Genomic DNA, 19,567 nt, shown 5'->3' with positions numbered 1-19,567 from the left:
CTGCGAATGGCTTATAAGATTCCAAAGACCTCAAAGGAGGTAGTTGCAAGATGTGCAGTTATCTAGTTTACACAATATTCTTACCCCACACTGTTACTTGATAAATGCTTCAAGTACACTAGCCCAGAAGACAGTTCCATATGATCAAAAATATTGAGACACCTATTAGTGGACATTAATATTGGATGCATGCATTGTTCACCTTTATGATCGCTTGAAATTTGCTGGGGACACTTTCAGTGAGGTGTCTGCATGTCTGTGGAGAAATGGTAGCCCATTCTTCCACAAGAAATGAAACCAGAGAAGGTAGTATGTTGGATGCTGCATTCCATAACAAAGCTGACTTCTACCTCATCCCAAAGGGTTCATCTTAAGACTTTGGTTCAATACCAGACTTTGGGCAGGCCATTCCAGTTCAGGAATCATACTGTCCACAAACCATTGCCTCACAGATGCTGCTTTGTGACAGGATGCACTGTCATGCTGATACAATAATCATCTCTAAACTGATCCCCAACTATAAACAGTAAATATTACTGTCAGATGTGTTAATTTCTGTCCACATTTAGTGTTTTGTTAAGTACAGTAAGGGGACCACACTCTAACCGCAAAAAACACCCCCACACACCCTCTCTGTACTTCATTGTTGACATTAAATGTGATGGCAGATAACATTCTTCAGGCATTTACCGAACCCAGACCTCCAGACCTTCCCATTAGGTGGATAAATTGCTCATAGCACTATTGAACTCATGAGTGATTTTTCTCTCTCTGTTTATTTCATGCAATTTTTAACAACCACACTCCACAATGCTTGACAGCCCCTGTCCATCAGTACATGAGGTCTGCCTTTATTGGTTTAGCCATGGTTTTTCCTTTCACTTCACAATCACACCACCAACAGTCATGTTGGAAGCATGGGAAGAGTTGAAATGCCTCTGATGGATTTGTTATTCAGATGACACCCACTGGGTAGCCTACATTCAAAGTGACTGAGCTCACCCAGCTGACCCATTCTGCTGTCATTGCCTCTCTGGTGAGCAACACCATACCCCTTGCCTCCTTTTACACTGGCAGATCCACTTCTTGTGACATCTAGTGCTCAATTCTGCTTTATATAGGAGTGTCTTGATACTTTTGTTTCAATCTTGTCAGTGTTATATTTATTGTACAATCGTTATTTGTTGTCCTCCTATATTCATTAAATTATTGCTGAGCATTGTGCTGTTCTATTAAAGAGAAAGCAGAAAATGGTTCTTACCAAGAAGACTTCCCTGTCTATTCCGTAATTTTAACAATGTTTTGAAAATCAATCTTCATGCCCATTGTATTTTAGGTACACAAAGTACATGCCAAAATTTTTGCAACAGTAATGTTAGACACAATTCAGTATCCATGTTTCATTTTTACAGCCAGTTGTTCCCCTGTTGCCCATTACTTGGTAATTGTGTCGTTAAAAGCTCATCTTATCTTCATGTCTTACATCATTTTGCCCAACATTCTGAAATTTCCAAGTCAGCTAGTCTCAGAGCAGCACTTGTCCATGATGTACTTTTTATATATTGCCACAAATGTGTATGAACAAACAAACAGCACCACTGGGCACTCAAAAACCTTTCGTGTGTGTGTGTGTGTGTGTGTGTGTGTGTGTGTGTGTGAAAGAAAGAAAGAGAGAGAGAGAGAGAGAGAGAGAGAGAGAGAAGTGGATCTATCTGAGAGAGTTCAGCCATGCAGTTGGTGTGATATACTGCTTGGTATAAATAAATTATGGTTTTAAAGAAAGAGCTTGCATGGGATGGAAGATAATCATCATTCCAGTGTCTTTTTTCCCCGTGTAATCATTATTGCTCCAGATCAGTTAATGAACTGTCATTATCTTGTTTGCTTTGATTGAAGAAAGTTACTTACTAATATGGCATTGTTTCACAGTGGGAATTGAGCTGAAGTATTAAACAGGAAATTGACAAAAATTAATGTAATTGAAAGATGGGCTTTTTTTTCTTTAGATCATTGTTCACTGAAAATAGTGGTACTATCTCTACGGGATGAAAGATATAATCAGTTGTGCTTATAGACTTGGTTTCAGTCACACACAACTATACTTTTCTTTCTTTAAATTCATTAACAGTATAGGTAATCCAATTTGAATCCTTCATTTCATTAAATTTGCTGATCATTATATCACTAATTAAAAAATACTTATTTTAATAATGCTAACAGCCATCAAACATGCAGCTTGCTTATACAAAGCTTTTTTTTTCTACAGCTAACACACCAGCAGGAAAAACAGACAAACTCGCCAAGGATTCATATTACTGTGAGTACACATAATCAATAACACAACTTTTTCATTGTGTGTGTGTGTGTGTGTGTGTGTGTGTGTGTGTGTGTGTGTGTGTGTGTCGCCAGAAGTAACTTGATTGAGAGGCAAGGAGAAAATGTTTGCTCATGTCTAAGAGGAAAGGGTTTGTAAATGTACATTGGATAATCGACAAACATTACGATTACATCAAAATATCATTGTAAGGAAAACTATAGCACAAATAACATCTTTTATATACGAATGCTGTGGAAGATTGGTGACAGAAAATGGAGACTTTGTAGAGGACATAAGAAGTAGAGTATTAATGGGTAAAGAGATTTTGAAAAACGGAAAGGCTTGTTGACAGCAAAAAGAACTTCTAATAGAACTAAGAAAGACATTCACCAAGTATTTTGCTGGAGTGAAATATTATATGGCAGGGAGTCATGGACAATCAAAAATAAAGATTACAAATACTTGATTAGGTGTGAAATATGGTTGTGGAGAAGAATTCTTTAAGCAAAAGAGACTTTCAGAATGAAAAATGAACGAGTACTTCTAAGAAGCAGAGAGGAATGTAAACTAGTGGAAGTCATAAGAATTAGGAAAACATCTTGGCTAGAATATATATTGCAAAAAAATGGCCTGCAACAAAGAATCATCAAAGGAAAAATTGCAGACTAGAGAGGGAGAGGAAGAAAGAGGCTTTGAATGCTGGATAGCATTACAAATGGACTAAATTAGCAGCAGATTAAGGAAGAGGCACAGAACAGAAGAAAGTGGAAAGCGTCCAGTCAAAACCTGCTGTAAGACAGATATACCAAAGAAGAAAGGAGAAAATAGTCACATAAAACACTATGGAAGAGGATGGGGAAAAATTAGGACAAGATATTAACATAGATTAAGAGCCATTGGACACTGAGAGCTGAGTATGTATTGAACTTCATTACCCGTCTCTTAGAGTTCAAAACAAATGGTGAGAGGGCATATCAACTAGTGGAAAGTGTGTCCAGATCCTTGTTGCTGTATTACATAACGTTTTGTGTTTACTACCAGTTGACAAACATAGCCTTAGAAAACTTCACTGGAAATCTCTGTACTATCATCAGCAGGAGAACATGTATTATCTATTGTTACTTTTTTGTGACATAATATTTGCTGCAATAGGTTAAGGGATTATGTCATCAATTTAATTAATAAATTAGCATATCAATTTGATATCAAAAGTGGGTCCGCAGCTCGTGGTCTTGCGGTAGCGTTCGCGCTTCCCGAGCACGGGGTCCCGGGTTTGATTTCCGTCGGGGTCAGGGATTTTTCCTGCCTCCAGATGACTGAGTGTTGTTGTGGCGTCTTCATCATCATCATTCATCCCCATTATGGTTGGAGGAAGGCAATGGCAAACCACTTCCACTAGGACCTTGCCTAGTAAAGCGGCGCGGGTCTCCCGCGTCGCTCCCGTATGCTCTGTAGAGAATTATGGGACTCATCATCATCAATATTTGCTGCAATTTGAGGAATCCCATTGTGGCTTTTTCTGTATTGGTTTCTTGTTGCATGCTTATCAGACACGGAGTGCTGACCGTACACACATAACCTTGCCTTTCGTGGGCTGTGCTCTTACTAACTAAATTGTTCAGGCATGACTTACAACATACCTTCACAGCTTCAGTTCTGCCACTACTTGCCTGCTACATTAGAGGCTGTGTTTATTTTAATTTAAAAAGCATCAAGAGGGTTGGAATGGGCATTACTGGACTGCCCGATTCTTAAAAAGAAAGAGTCTTATGCCAATGTTGACTGGGAGACCCCTAGGGGCAGCTTCAGATGCCTAATTGGTTTTCTTTTTCCTCATAGAATGCGAGAGGTGTGTCTTTAGTGCATCTTTTAAGAGTAGGTGACTGTAATGGATAGCTGTATGGTGTGGTATTGTGTTTGTGTTGTTTGATGGTGATTGAAGGCAGAGGGAGGAACTCGGTGCCTGCACACAATGTAGTCCTCTTGAATAGCACAAAGGGGGCCATCAAGTTCAACATTCCTGTCAGACAGACAGATCAACATCATCAGTGTCACATGTCCTCGTTTCATGAGACACTGTAGAAGGTTTTGGAATTTAATGCAGTACATTGGTTTTTAATGGTATGGTGCAGATTTATGACTTCTTTTTGATAAATTTGGTAGTGCAAATCCCTGTCTAAAAGACCACAGGGCTTGTTTTTATCTTTTTTTTATTCAAATTTTATTAGTAGAACCTGAACAGTCAAGTGGCCACTCCTTCAGCATGGTGGTAGTGGTGATGGTGGTGGGGTGTGTGCTAGCTATTGGGAACTCCAGTGTTAGGTGCATTATGGAGTGCCTACAATGGCTGGAAAAAGAGACAATGTGTACTTGGTATGTCTGTCAGGGGGCCTCATCTGAGATGTAGAGAAGAGCCCTACCTGCAGCTATTGAAGGTGCACAGAGAGGGTGTACAGGGTGCAGTCATCTTCAATTTGTGGCTCATCTCAATGGGAATCATACCTGTTGCCTGAATTCTGAGCCTGTCCTTGGTTAACACAGGTTGCTGATGGAAGTGGTGTAGGCTACTAGCCTTGCTTGTTAGGTGCAAGCAGAGCCTATAATTTGCAGCATTGTTTCCACAATTGATCAGGGTCATTTAGTTTGGATGAGAATGGAAGAACTCAACCAGAGGCTCTGTTTACTCTGTGATGGTCTTGGTTGCAGACATCTGGACCTGTGTTATGGAGTGGAGAATTGTAGAACTTCCCTTGAAGGTAAAGGGGTGCACTACATAAAGGAAGCAGGTAAATTGAATAGCAGAGCATATGCAGAGTGCACATCAGGGTCATTTGGGCTACTTGACAGCTTGAAGCCCTTGGATGAATGTATGCCAGTCAATATGGAGAGAGTGAAATCAGATCATGTAAAAAGTGAAGGCACATATCTGTAGTTTGTAAAAGCTACTTTACTGTGGCACTGTGGTGAATGATCCTGAGTGGATATGATGGCTTAATACTGTTTTTGTGGTGGCTACAGGGATTGTTACTTACCAACTATATGTTTTATTAGTTTAAATAACATTTGGTTGCTGACCTTCCTCAGTCATTTATTGTGTGTTCCTTTTCTGTGATTGCCTTTTGTATTTGGAAGTTTTCTTGTAGTGTTACGCCTGCTGAGGTCGAAATTGAGTCTCATTTTGAAGTTATCTGGACACAAGTATGAACTCAAGTTAATTATTAGATGTTTTTGCTGGTCACCTGATTCTGCCATAATAGTTTTAGATTCACTCAAAGAAAGTCTCTGCAGAGTAGCACAGAAGTATCATGATCTTGCAAAATTAGTTGGAGGAAACTTTAACCTACCAAGTGTAGACTGAGACGCCTACAGATTCACTGCAGGTGGTACAAAAAGGCGGTCTTGTGAAGTAGTTGTGAATATCTTGTCCATAGACCTTGATTTCCGGAAAGCGTTTGACACAGCACCCTGCTGTAGAAAAGTGCAAGCTAATGCTGATGTGTAGGAAACACACTCTTGTAATTTTCAAATACAACATTAATGTGCTGCTTCACAAAGTCACATCAGTTACATATCTAGACATAATGTTGCAAAACAATACGAAATGGAGAGAGCTCATAAAGTTGGTAGTAGGGAAGTCAAATTCTCAGCTTCAGTTAACAGGGAGAGTGCTAAAAAAGTGTAGCTCATCCATGAAGGAGAGCACATAGTTGCACTAATGCAACCCATTCTTGAGTACTGCATGAGTGTTTGTGATTCCCACCAGTTCAGATTAAAGGAAGACATTCAAGCAGTTCAGATGCTTCATGCTAGATTTGTTGCCAAAAGTTTTGATCAATATATGAATGTTATGGAAATGGTTCATGAACTCAAATGGAAATCACTGAAGGGAGGATGAGATTCATTTCATGGGACACTATTGAGAAAATTTAGAGAACTGGAATTTTTGGTGGACTAAAAAACAATTCTACTGCTGCTAACATACACTTCACGGAAGGACCCAAAAGACAAGATAAAGAGAAATTAGAGCTTGAACAGAGGTGTACAGATAGTCATTTTACCTGTGCTCCATTTGCAGGTGTAACAGAAAGGGGAATGATTAGTAGAGGTACAGTGTACCTACCACCATGCACCATATGGTGGCTTACAGATCTACTGTATGTATATGTACAAAGACTGGAGATCAGGAATTTTACACCTCTGCCTTTCCTCCCTTCTCCTCTCATTGCTGGCCAAATGCTGGTGATGAAAGTATGTTCCACTACCTTGATTCAAACTAAATACCTCTGAGTCAAGTGCCACCACATTGGCATGTGTTGGTGACCTTGGCAACAGTGTTAAATTACAGGTTCCTATCAGTGCACTCAAACAGGAACTTGGGAGTTCAACTGATGACTGAACAATAATAGTAGGGGAGATGGTTTTTTTAGCAATGAATTGATTATTGGTATAAGAGTGTTGGTACACTTGACATTTGGTGTGCAGAAAACCCACTCCTATTAATCTGAATATCCAAGCTACCACCAGCCACCACCCATCACAGACAACAAATAATGAGCTTTCTCATGACCTTCATTCACCGTGCCCATACCGTCTCGGATGCAGATGGTCTGCAGATAAAGTCATGTGTTTCTATAAATTGGACAGCAGGCATGACAGACATATAAGTGACAGTACAAGAAAGAGGATGAGGCCTTCATTATGATAGTTTACCTGGCATTTACTGGAAATTTTTCTGCAAATGTAGCTAGAGTACAGAGCAAAAATAAGGTTGAAGTGGTCTTTTGACAGTTCTGGGGTCTATCAAAGATGACTTAATCAAACAATGGAATATTCAGGATGGAATGTAACAATACCAGAGAAGGAACGTTGCTACTCACCATATAGCGGAGATGCTGAGTCGCGTTAGGCACAATAAAAAGATTCACACACTCATGGCTTTCGGCCATTAAGGCCTTTTTCAGCAGTAGACACACATACACACATGCTCTATTGTCTTTTACAGATCATTCAAGGTCGCCACCTTGCTTTAATTTCTAATTCACAATGTTTTGCCCACAAACCAGTCACAGATCATATGCGAGGATGTAAGTGTTATCCCATTCGCAGTTCCATTTCACTTACACTAGTGAAAGTTTGTTACCATGTACTTAGCCTACAGATCACACTGGGGTCACCAGTGAAGCAGGAATGTGTTGATATATCACTTACATGTCAGTTGTGAAGTGAGCTGGCTGCCATACCCAAACACATCGCTCAGGGAGGAGGCTGCGGTGACAATATGGTGATGGGAGCTGATAAAATGCATGCCTGCTACAAAATAAGTTATGACTGCAATGTCTATTAGTTGGCAATCGTGGTACTGTCATGGCTTAGTTGTTCCATTCAAACACTGTCCTGGAGTGTGTACATTCCTACAGTGCATCAACCAATTGTGTGACTGCAGGAGAACAACAGCCACCTCTCTGGAAGAAAGTGAACTTTCTTCACAGTTGCAGATTTTGCGTAATTTGCAGCTACTGTGAGATGAAAGTGAAAACAAATGGAGAGTGTCAAACAGACTTCTGTGTGAGTTGGTAGGGAGCTCATGTTGGTCTCAATTCACATGGCTTGCAGAATCATACTCCAGAATAAGAGTCTAAAAATTGCAAAAGAACTATGATATGATCTTGTTGTTGTTGTTGTTGTGGTCTTCAGTCCAGAGACCGGTTTGATGCAGCTCTCCATGCTACTCTATCCTGTGCAAGATTCTTCATCTTGCAGTACCTACTGCAACATACATCCTTCTGAATCTGCTTATTGTATTCATCTCTTGGTCTCCCTCTACGATTTTTACCCTCCACGGTGCCCTCCAATGCTAAATTGGTGATCCCTTGATGCCTCAGAACATGATATGATAGGTAGTCATAAAGTTTTAACAATCACCGCTTAAAAGTAAAGTTATGTAAGCAATATTTTGCTCATTTGCAAGTACATGACAGTAATTTTGGTACACATTAAACTGCCCATGTCACAAGACTGTACCAAACACCTAGAGAAACCAGAGCCAGTTGATACAGTGGAATATTGCACAATAATGTTTTTTTTTTTTCGGTAACAGCAGAAATGTTGCACGTACGTCAGGCAGCTCCAAATGGGAAAAGAAGTTGTGTGGGTTGGCCCGACATAACTGTAACATTTCTGCCACTGCCAAAAATGAATTTCTGCACACTATTCCATTCTTATCAATGTGGTGCACCTTTTTGTTTTGGCTTCTCTACATTGTACAAGCAGACAAATTGAAGTTATAGAAATAGTTCTTGCACAAAACACTGAATATCATTCTGAAATTCCCACAATACATAAATGGTGCTACCTTGGCCAAGCATTGTCTCTGTGCAGGACATGACACAGACTACAAAGCTAGTGAAATTCTCTCATCAAAGGCTTCATACTGGGACAGCTTGATTGGAGAGGTGGTCAAATTTTGCAGCTTAATAATACTCGTGAACAGGTTTCTAATGAAGCACAGCATGGAGCCCAGTGCTGACAATATTAAAGTTACAGTGACCACAAAGGGAAATCACAGATCATTTGAGGGATGATGCTTAAGTGGTGACTTAAATATTTGGGCAACATCAGCGTGGATCACCACTGCACCAGTGCAGACACACATTTCAGGATGTGGCTGCCACTGGGACAACATGACAGGAGAGCACTAGATGAACAACAGCCTTCGTGTGTACGCAGAAGTCCTGGTGTTCCTCATTCTGCTGGTTAGGACTGTTTTGCTATTGGCTGCCGAATTTAGTGTCTTTATGATTGTTTCCCACTTTGACTGGTGTAAACGGGAAGCTGTAATCATAGTTAAACAGTGTATTTGCCACATGTGAAGATGTCAGTCAGTTGTAGTGATGAAATATTGTAGGAATTTCATAATGATAACTGACATTTCACCTCAGACTATTACCCAGCTAATCTGTTGGGAAAGTCTTAAGCAACACAGACAAAAAAAAAAAAAAATACTTTGGCTGCCTCTCATTCATTCACACATTCATTCATCCACTGTTTTGCTCACTCATTCACACATTGTCCTTCATAAATCCCATAATGTCTGATCATGAATATTCACTAGGAAATCAACTGCATCTAATATTTTTGTGTCAATAAACACAGCTGGAGGAAAAGTTATTATTTTACTCACAATAATAAATTGGTACACAAGTTGGATTCTTTTAAAACAGGCTCAACATTGCTGTGAAATTTAATACAGCACCTACTGTGCATTAGAACATTTCATACTTGATTCTTCAGGTAAAGTGTACTGTGTTCTTTCTTCAGGTGCCTGTGTTATCAGCCATTTCACGTAACCCTAATTGCTGGCCATGCAGTATCATAACTTCCACAGTGATATCATCTGTAGTTGCAGTTTTACTATGTGGGTTATCTTGGGGAGTAGTAGTAATTCAGCTGCCCAAAGCTTTGGGTGTGAAGGATCTGGCTGCTTATGTGCCATCACTATGTTTGGATTAATTTCTGCTGGTGATAAACTGTGAAAAGAAAATGTTTAAGAGAGAACAGTATTTCATTTTATCCATTTGGATGAAACACACATAACACAACTAATTAAAAAAACTGTATGAAAAAATGGTATTTTATGAATTAGTTGACATTTCACATACATTATTGTGCAAATGTATCAATTAAATAGAAACAGATTTTTCTACCTAGTGTCTGGTGCTAGAACTACTACTTTCCACCTTCTCCTCACAATGTAGCCACAACAATGAGTCTGTTACTCATTTGTAGCATGTATAGTAAAAGGTTGAGGAGTAAGAGCAACTGCTGATCATATAATTGACAGCCTCACCAACAAAAGCGTGATTCGGCTCCAGCACCAGGATGGTGTAGTCGGGTGGGGACAATCTGGTAGGGGACCACTCAAAATCTCACCTGTACATGTTGATCCAGGAGGAATGTTCGATATTCACAGATATGACAGGAACGATCATTTGACGCAAAGGAATCTAATAAACGTGGACTCTAAAATGCAAACCTTAAGAACTATGAGCACTTCTGTGAAACAAATCTCTTATACTCCAAGCTCTTTACCTTCCATATTTTGGGAGGGGTATTACAGACCAAAACAAGAAGAAATTATCAAATAAACGTGGGCTCTAAAATACACATCTTAAGAGCTATGAGCAGTAGTTCAATAGAAAAGATATGTTTCACAGTAGTGGAACAAGTGCTCATAGCTCTTAAGGCAGGTGTGGGTAACTTTTGGTGTCCCGTGGGCCTGATTCACGTAAATTTATGTACTTACTTAAGCTCATGGGCCACCTTGGTATGTGACACAACAGCAACGCTCTTAGCACATGAAGTCAAAACTATAGTATCCATGACAATGTGAATGGGGTGATGCACCACTATGAATGGCACCGCTTTCCCAATATGCCACGCAAACAAATTATACCTCAAAACATGTATTTTTGAGAGTACATTCATTTTTTATGTTCACCCTATATGCAGTTGTTTGTACTTATCCACACATCATGAACATTGTTTCTTTACTTACAATGTTTTACAGTTACTGTCTTAAAAACTTCTATTGCCAAATTCTGCAGCCCCTCACTCTCTCACATGAATTTCTTTCACAGGCCAGATTGAAACCAATCGCAGGCCGGATCTGGCCCATGGGCCGCTGGTTGCCCTTCCATGTTTTAAGGTACGCATTGTAGAGCCCAAGTTTACTAGACATTCCTACTTTGAATGGCTGTTCATGCGATATCCATGAATACTGATCATTCCTCATGGGACATCCTCTATAGTGAATTGTTACCTTTACTACCATTATATTAACAATCCCAAGGTGATAGAGAATGAAAAATATATATTAATTTTATTGCTAACTTATATGTAATGATAGTTTTATTTCTGAGAGATACATTGGGGGTAGAATAATATTTCAAAAGACAGCAGTAAAGCAAATTATTTAACTTATTGATTTTTTTGGTATGAAATCAAGTGCATAAGCTTCTGAACCTGCTCACTTAAAAATGTCCAGAACGTACTCAGTAAAGTTCTTATTATTATCTTTATTTCCACCCAAAACTAGAAGGTTCTGAGAACATGTTGTCATTCAAGGATTTCATAACCAGAACTGATGTCCATTAATCTCCAGTACAATGATAAATGTTTATTTAAATATGAACTATCATTTTTGTGTACTAACATATATTTGATCTTGAGATAAGACAAGCAAAGAACTCTTATATATTGAACTAGTGTGTGCATATTTGCATTACTTATCTCAACAAAGTAATTCAATTCAGGAAAATGTTAAATTCACAGAGAGACAGATGCATTGGCCTGTAATGCGTACTTACCTTTAAAGGCTGCAACTGCTATGGTGGTTTTACACTCAGAAAGTTAATAGCACTCCAAACTTCCAGAACCTCAGGTTCCTTCTTTAGGGGAAACAGCGTATTTTTAATGAATTTTTTTTCTGTGAAAGGCAGGAAATTCAAAACTCAATTCAAGAGGAACTCATCACTTGTGTGAAGGAATGGATGAACAGGGAAGGAAAAGACATATTAACCTCTTGCCCTTGAGCTTCTTAGCCACAGTCTGAATGACCTCCACATCCCTCATACAATCCAGTCTCCCCAAGATATCCTCTCTTTTTTCCCACCCAGATGAAGGAATTTGAGTTTATGTGAGCTCCTTCACCCCCTCTCCTACCCACCCTCTCCACTTGGATTAGACCATCACAGTGAAGAAAGTTGTCTTCAGTTAAAGAATTCCACTAGTGTCATTTACTGATAGGGAAATGAGCAAGAAGTTCCTCAGAGTGTACATTTCAATGCAAAATGTGGACCATTGGAAATCCAAAACAGAAGAAACTGAAAGCATTTGAAATGCTGCAGTGTCAGAGAATGTTAAAAATTAAGTGTAAAATTACAGCATAAAATGAAAATGTACTAAAACAAAATATGTGAAGGGAAAAGTTACTTACTAGAATAAGAGACATATTAGTAAGACATCTGCTCTGGAAACTGAGAACAGTGAACTTGGTGCTGGAAGGAGCAGTAGAGGGGACATATATTAGGGGCTGAAAAAGACTGAAATATGCAAAACAGGCCACAGAGATGGAAAGATCAGCACAAGATCAGAAAATATGTAGAACAGTGCAAGACTGATGACTGAGTAGTAGTAGTAGTAGTTCTGTCATCTGCACAGGGCATTATATGTAATGGGCACACATCTGACTCTCTGTCCCTTTACATCAGTTACCACCACTACTAGAAAGAGTTTTCTGCTCCAGAAACTTGCTTAGAAATGTCATTTGTTATGTGGAGAGGAGTGATGATTGCATGACTGTTTGACTGTGTCACTGCCCACTGATAAAAAATGATGAATATGCAGAAGGAACAGGATTCATAATTTACGCTCCATGTTTGAATTAATTATAAAATGTAAACTATATTGTTATTATCTTAGAATGCAATTAAAGAGCATCCATGATGTCTTTGCAGGAAGAAATTTTTTTGACAATAGCATATCTTCCATATGTTCAGCCCCTGTTGACTAAGTTACTGATTTCTTTCCATTTTATGCCAACTTTTGTACATTACATAAGGTTATCTGATCATAGAAGTGTGATGCTTGATGTTTTAGTTTTCAGCTTCACAGCAGCTTTCCTTCTTTTTCCTTTCTCTCAGCATTTTACTCAAAAATTCTTTACAAACTGATAGTTTTCCATTCATAGAGTGTACACAGCAACAAATGTTCTGTTACTCTGCAAGCTCAGTTTCAGTTGTGGAAATACTTGTGTGTTTTTATTTTTATTCTAAAAATCTCCTTTCAAAATTGAGGGGTCAAATACTAGAAACAAATTTCGCCAAGACCATTCTTCTGCTTTGAGTGTGTTAACTTCTGAGAAGTGCAGACTTTGCCTTTGTAGATGTTAAACATGTCTTACAAATTGTCTTCTTTGTGAGTCAGTTACACTTTCCCAGTACTTTAGCTCTGTGGGAAACCTGCCATTGGATTCAACTACATTTAAATTAAATACAACAGGAATACTATAATATTTCCTGAGAATGTCGGGTGATGAAACAGCTTCCACCAGGGTTACTAATATAAGAATTGAAGGCCCTGCACTTAAAGGATTTTACATTTATGAACTCTTATTTCAACTGAAATTTTACTGCAGAAATCTCTTGCATTGGTTGTGTTCAGGAGTAAGCTCAGTTTGCATACTGTTTAAACAGTCAGGCATTCATTTACACATGAAATGAGCATTCATGGATGCAGCATGAGTTGAGCTTTAATTGGTAGGCAGATGCTGCCATTTCTGACACATGTAAAAACTGTGCTACACTTCCTGAACTAACATAAACTTGTTGTAGCCGCCAGATGTGCTACTAATGGCTGTATGGTATGTTCAGCAGGTACCAATAAAATGGAATAAAAAAACTTTATCGGAAACTGGATGTTTTAATATATATTCAGTCACAACTGAGTAACATTAAGTGGTCAAATTACATATTTGATATACACTGAGGTGACAAAAGTCATGTGATAGTGATATGCACATGTACAGATGGTAGTAAGTAGTATCGCTTACACAAGATATGAAAGTGCAATGCATTGGCACAGCTGTCATGTCTACTCAGGTGAGTCATGTGAAAAGATGTCAAAAGTGATTATGGCCACACAATGGGAATTAACAGACTTTGAGTGTGGGATGGTAGGTGAAGCATTCCATTTTGGAAATCATTAGCGAATTGAGTATTCCGAGATCCATAGTGTCTAGAGTGTGCTGAGAATACCAAATTTCAGGCATCACCTGTCACCACAGACAATGCGGTGGCCGATGGCCTTCACTTAATGACTGAGAGCAGCAGTGTTTGCATAGAGCTGTCAGTACTAAGAGATAAGCAACACTGTGTGAAATTATCACAGAGGTCATGGAGCCAAACCATCAGCAAGGCACTGTGCAAGCTTGTGGTGGTTCCATGAAGGTGTGTTGGACTGTGTTTACACGGGATGGACTCAATCCTCTGGTCCAACTGAACTGGGGATGGTGATGTTCAGGTACTTGGAGACCATTTGCAGCCATTCGTGGATTTCATGTTCCCAAACATAGATGGAATTTTTATCGATGACAGTGCACCATGTCACCAGACCACATTTGTTCACAACTGGTTTGAAGAACATTATGGACAGTTTGAGTGAATGATTTGGCCACCTAGATCACGTGACTTGAATCCAATCAAACATTTGTGGAACATAAGTGAGAGGTCACTTCATGCACAGAATCGTGCACCAGCAAAACTTTCACAACTATGGAAGGCCATAGAGGCAGCATGGCTCAATATTTCTGCTGGGGACTTCCAATAACTTGTTGAGTCCATGCCATGTCGAGATTGTTGCTATTAGAGCCAGTATATTTCTGTTGTGACTGGGCTTCCAAATAATCTGTTCCAGGTAATTCTCAGGGAATGCATTTGGTAATGAACAAATTTTATTGAGCTTCCAGCCACAACAGATGGTTTTAAAATTCACAAGCTTTCAGTCAACTGTTGTCAAGTGGTAACAGACACCATTCGACTGTGACTGAGGAGTACTCAGCCAAAAGCTTGTGGATATTAAATCACTTGACAGAGATGGAAGCCTGAGAGAATTTTATCAGTAGTCTGAGGTGACAAAAACATGGGATAGTGATATGTACATATAAAGATGGTGGTTTTATTGCTTACACAAAGTATAAAAGGGCAGTGCATTGGCAGAGCTATCATTTTGTGCTCAGGTGATTCATGTGAAAAGGTTCCTGACATAATTATGGCTGCATGACAGTATTTAAAAAACTCAATGTGGAATGGTAGTTGAAGCTAGACACATGGGACATTGCATTTTGGAAATCATTAAGGAATTCAATATTTTGAGATCTGCAGTGTCTAGAGTACATGAGAATATGACATATCAGGTATTATATCTTGCCACAGACAACCTAGTGGCCAAAAGCCTTCACTTAACAACCGAGAGCAGCAGCATTTGCACAGAGTTGTCAGTTCTAAAGGACAAGCTAAACAGTAGGAAATAACCACAGAAATCGATGTGTGATGTGTGGCAAATGTATCTGTTACTACAGTGCAGCAAAATTTGGCATTAATGGGCTATGGCAGCAGGTGACAGACACGAGTGCCTTTGCTAGCAGTGCGACACAGCATGCAACACCTCTTCTGGGCTTGTGACTGTATCAGTTATACCCTAGGTAACTGTAAAACTGTGGTGTGGTCAGATGAGACCCAATTTCAGTTGGTAAGAGCTAATGGTAGGGTTGAAGTGTGGTCCAGATCTCATGAAGCCATGCACCCAAGCTGTCAACAAGGCACTATGCAAACTGATAGCGGCTCCGTACTGGTGTGAACTGTGTTTATATGGAACTGACTGGGTCTTCAGGATGTTCGAGTGCTTGGAGAACATTTGCAGCCATTCATGGACTTCATGTTCCCAAACAGTGATAGAATTTTTATGTATGACAATGTGCTGTGTCACTGGGCTACAATTGTTTGCAATCAGTTTGGAAAACATTCAGGACAATTTGAGTGAATGGTTTGGTCGCCCACATTACCTGACACAAATTCCATAGAACATTTATGCGACATAATTGAGAGATCAGTTTGTGCACAAAATCCTGCAGCAACAACACTTTTGACAATTGTGGACAGCTATAGAGGCAGCATAGCGTAGTACTTCTTCAGGAAACTTGCAGCAACTTATTGAATCCATGCCACATGGAGTTGCTGCACTACACTCAGCAGAACAAGGTCCAACATGATATTAGGAGGTATACCATGACTTTTGTCACCTCATTGAATATATTGCTGCAATACCATGCATTCACATTTAGTAGTGTTATGCATGCAGGTGATGCTGTTGTTTACTATATACTAAAGTCATCAGAAGATCAGTATGAATTACAAAATGATTTAGACAAGATATCTAAATGGTGCAAAAAGTGACGATTGGCTCTGAATGATAAAAAGTGTGAGGTCCTTCACAAGAATACTTAAAAGTAAATATGTTTCATTTCAGTTAATGATAAATACGTTGCCAGAAAGAAAAATTAGTACATCCTTCTAGAGGTTTCCCCAGTTCACTCATGATTTACTGTATTTGGCATAATTGTCTTGAGAGATTCAACAACTGTTTGGATATATTTACGGTACTTCTCATTTATTCCTCCATCTCAGTTGCACATTTTTAGTTATGTTACACATTTTGATCACTGGATCATCTTCAGATGTAAGTAGTCATCAGCAACCAGTCTTGTCTACTCAGAATCACATATCAGAGTACTGTACTCTGATACATTATTCTGAACAGACAAGACGGATTGCTGACACAACTGTTTGGATCTGAAGATGATCCAGAGTGATCAAAACATGTAATATAATTAAAAATATGCGACTGAGATGGAAAATAAGTGAGATTTATCATAAATCACTCAAGCTGTATTGTGCCAACAGTGCATATGAAGTACATGAAATGATTGCATTGTAGATCAATAGCACAAGTGTTATGAGGTACCAGGTACCTACCTTTGCTGAAACATCCACATTAGTAAATGGTCTAGCTGTTACGGGGCGATGCAGGCACTGACTCAGACACACAGTTGATTGTACAAATGGTGAATACTGTCCTGGAGTGTGTTATATCACATCTACCTGACCTGTTTACGTAGTTCTTTAAGAGTTGTTGGTTGACAAGTTGCACAAGTCACTTCTTGTCCCATCTTGTCCTGCATGTGCTTAATTCAAGACAAGTCCAGAGATGATCATGGTGCCCTGGGAAGTAGCTGCACATCTTGCAGAGCACATTGAATTTTGTGAGCAGTGCTTGGGCCAGCATTATCATTTTGGAACAACACATCACATTACTGTTACAAGGACAGCAAAAAAAGAAAAAGATCTAACAACATTCTTTACATGCTGAGTGCAGCTTAGTGTCCTCTCCAAAAACATCAAATGTGAACAAGAATTGTAGTTTATCACAACCCGTACCATAAGTCCTGTGGTGGACCCATCATATCTTGGATGAATGCACTCTATGAGACAGCAATCGCCAGATCTATGTCATACATACAAACGATGACCACTTGCATGCAGACAGAATCTGCTTTCAGTGCTGGAAACTGTAGTGTTCCATTCCATCTTCCAAGTGATCCTCTGTTTGAACTGGTCAATGCTGTGGCGTGAGTGAAAGATGAGCTAGATGTGCGTGTCCATAGTCCCACTGCTAATAACCAGCTCACAACAGTTCATGTAAACATGCCTGAGCTGACAAGCCCACTTGTCTGTTTGCGATAACTGTAGGATCTATCACTGCTGTTCTTATAGTAAGATAATCCTGGCAGCTGTCTGTGCTGCAGGGACATCCGGAACTTCATCTAATATTGTGAGAATGTTCACATGACCACTGACAGTAGTATCATTGTGCATTGAAGCAGAATATCCAACTTGTGTATCAGTTCTCCAAATGGACCACCCCACCACCTGGAAAGCCATAATTTGACCCCTTTCAAAATCACTCCGTTAGCTGTAGGAAGCATGAGTGCATCTTCATGGCAGGGTTGCCTGCTTGCTTCACACTGTTGCACCACTCTGGGCCTTCTTGCTGACATCCTCGACTAAAGGGTAGACACAGATAGTGCTCTGCTAGCTACAGTACTACGCTGTCTGTAGATGGATGACATCAAAACCATTACCGGTACGTCTACTGTCACCCAGATGGCATATGCTGTCATGGGATCAAAATTTACATAATCTTTAAAAGTGTACTAATCCCCCCTCCCAGTGTATAAACAGATTTAAAAATAGTCAATTCACCTAAATACCTAGGCATTACAGGTACAATTAACTTGAGCTGCAACCAGCACACAGAAAATGCGGGGAAAGCAAACCAAAGATAGCATTTTATTGACAGAACAGTTAAGAGATGTAACAGGTCTACTAAAGAGACTGCCTACACTATGCGTGTCTATCCTCTGCCAGGGTACTGCTGTGTGGTATATGATCTCTAGTATCTGCAGATTGTGTGACAATGCTGCTACTCAGCATGCCCAGCTCGGGAACTTCATGACAGGCAGGCAGTGACTCAGTAACAGCCGTGGAACAGAACCCCTTGAGTGGAACAAATTCCCTGTGCGAACTACAGGAAGCAGTGTGTCCAAACCCACATAGATACAAGGCAATATGCTTGGCATGCAGCTTTTGCAGGCAGCTAACAACTATGTGGCAGATTAACTCCACTTAAGTACTGGCCTGCTCCGCTTGCTGCTGCTCACAAGTAAATTTTTCCGTCCAGGGATCTGCCCACATGACACAACGTGTGCACCCTCCATGGCAGTTTTCTGAACCATTCCACTGTTATACCTATGCCATCTTATCTGCCTCCATTAGGATGTTTGCTGTTGGGGATACTAAATCCCTCCCCACTGAACAGGCCACATATGACCGAAAATGGCCAGGCTTGGGCTGCGACCTCCGGCACAGAACTGGAGAGGGTGCTGGAGAACCCAGTAGTGGACCAACTACTGCAGGAGGCAACAAAGACACTGCTGGGTCCGCCAGAAATGTGGAAGGACATGGAGGTTGATGCCAACAGCAGGTTGACCAGTGGCAGTATAGACGAGGCGACCTCCAGCGACAAAGTGGGAGAGCAGGTGGAAGAGGAGAGAGGGGGTCGAAATTCATGAGGTCCATCATGGCAGGTGGAGACACAAGCGGCACTGGGGTCTGAGGCTGTAGGCAACTGGAGGACAGCAGAGGGCAAGGAGGGAGTGGCAATGGAAAGGCACGCCGCTACAAGCTGGAGCCCACTCCGGGAATAATGTCATGATCAACCCTGCCACTCATCTGACTGGAAGGGTGGTGCAGTGATGCTCCAATGAGCATGGGCACAACTGAGGGGCATGACAAGTAGCTGCTCCCCACCAACATCCACCACAAACAACTGCTGAACTTTGTGGTCCACAATGATATACAACAGCCACCCCAGCAGCTGTCCTAAGGACCAGGTTGAAATGGCAGCTCTAGAAGGAAAATGCGGTGAGACTTGGTTGTCCGTGGCATGCAACACATGGTGCGAGAAATCCAGGAGACACTGCTGGTGCCCATGCAAAGGTTTCACCGGACTGCACACGTTGACTGGCATCACTCAGTACAAGGCCACAAAAATCAGCAAGTACCGTATTTACTCTAA

General features: G+C 40.3%; 1 protein-coding gene across 3 annotated transcripts in view; it reads left to right on the top strand.

Moving 5' to 3' along the window:
* Positions 1–19,567, top strand: part of LOC124798185 (voltage-dependent calcium channel subunit alpha-2/delta-3) — a 792,806-nt gene that overhangs the window by 550,913 nt on the left and 222,326 nt on the right. For all 3 annotated transcript variants that reach the window (XM_047261474.1, XM_047261473.1, XM_047261472.1), the window contains one exon: positions 2,267–2,317. In XM_047261474.1, coding sequence (XP_047117430.1) covers positions 2,267–2,317 — 51 coding nt within the window. The remainder of the gene's footprint in view (positions 1–2,266; positions 2,318–19,567) is intronic.

Source organism: Schistocerca piceifrons, chromosome 5 (genome assembly GCF_021461385.2).
Source record: "Schistocerca piceifrons isolate TAMUIC-IGC-003096 chromosome 5, iqSchPice1.1, whole genome shotgun sequence".
NCBI classification, from domain to species: domain Eukaryota; kingdom Metazoa; phylum Arthropoda; class Insecta; order Orthoptera; family Acrididae; genus Schistocerca; species Schistocerca piceifrons.
The sequence above is the reverse complement of the archived record's forward strand: the minus strand, read 5'-3'. Positions and strand labels throughout refer to the sequence as shown.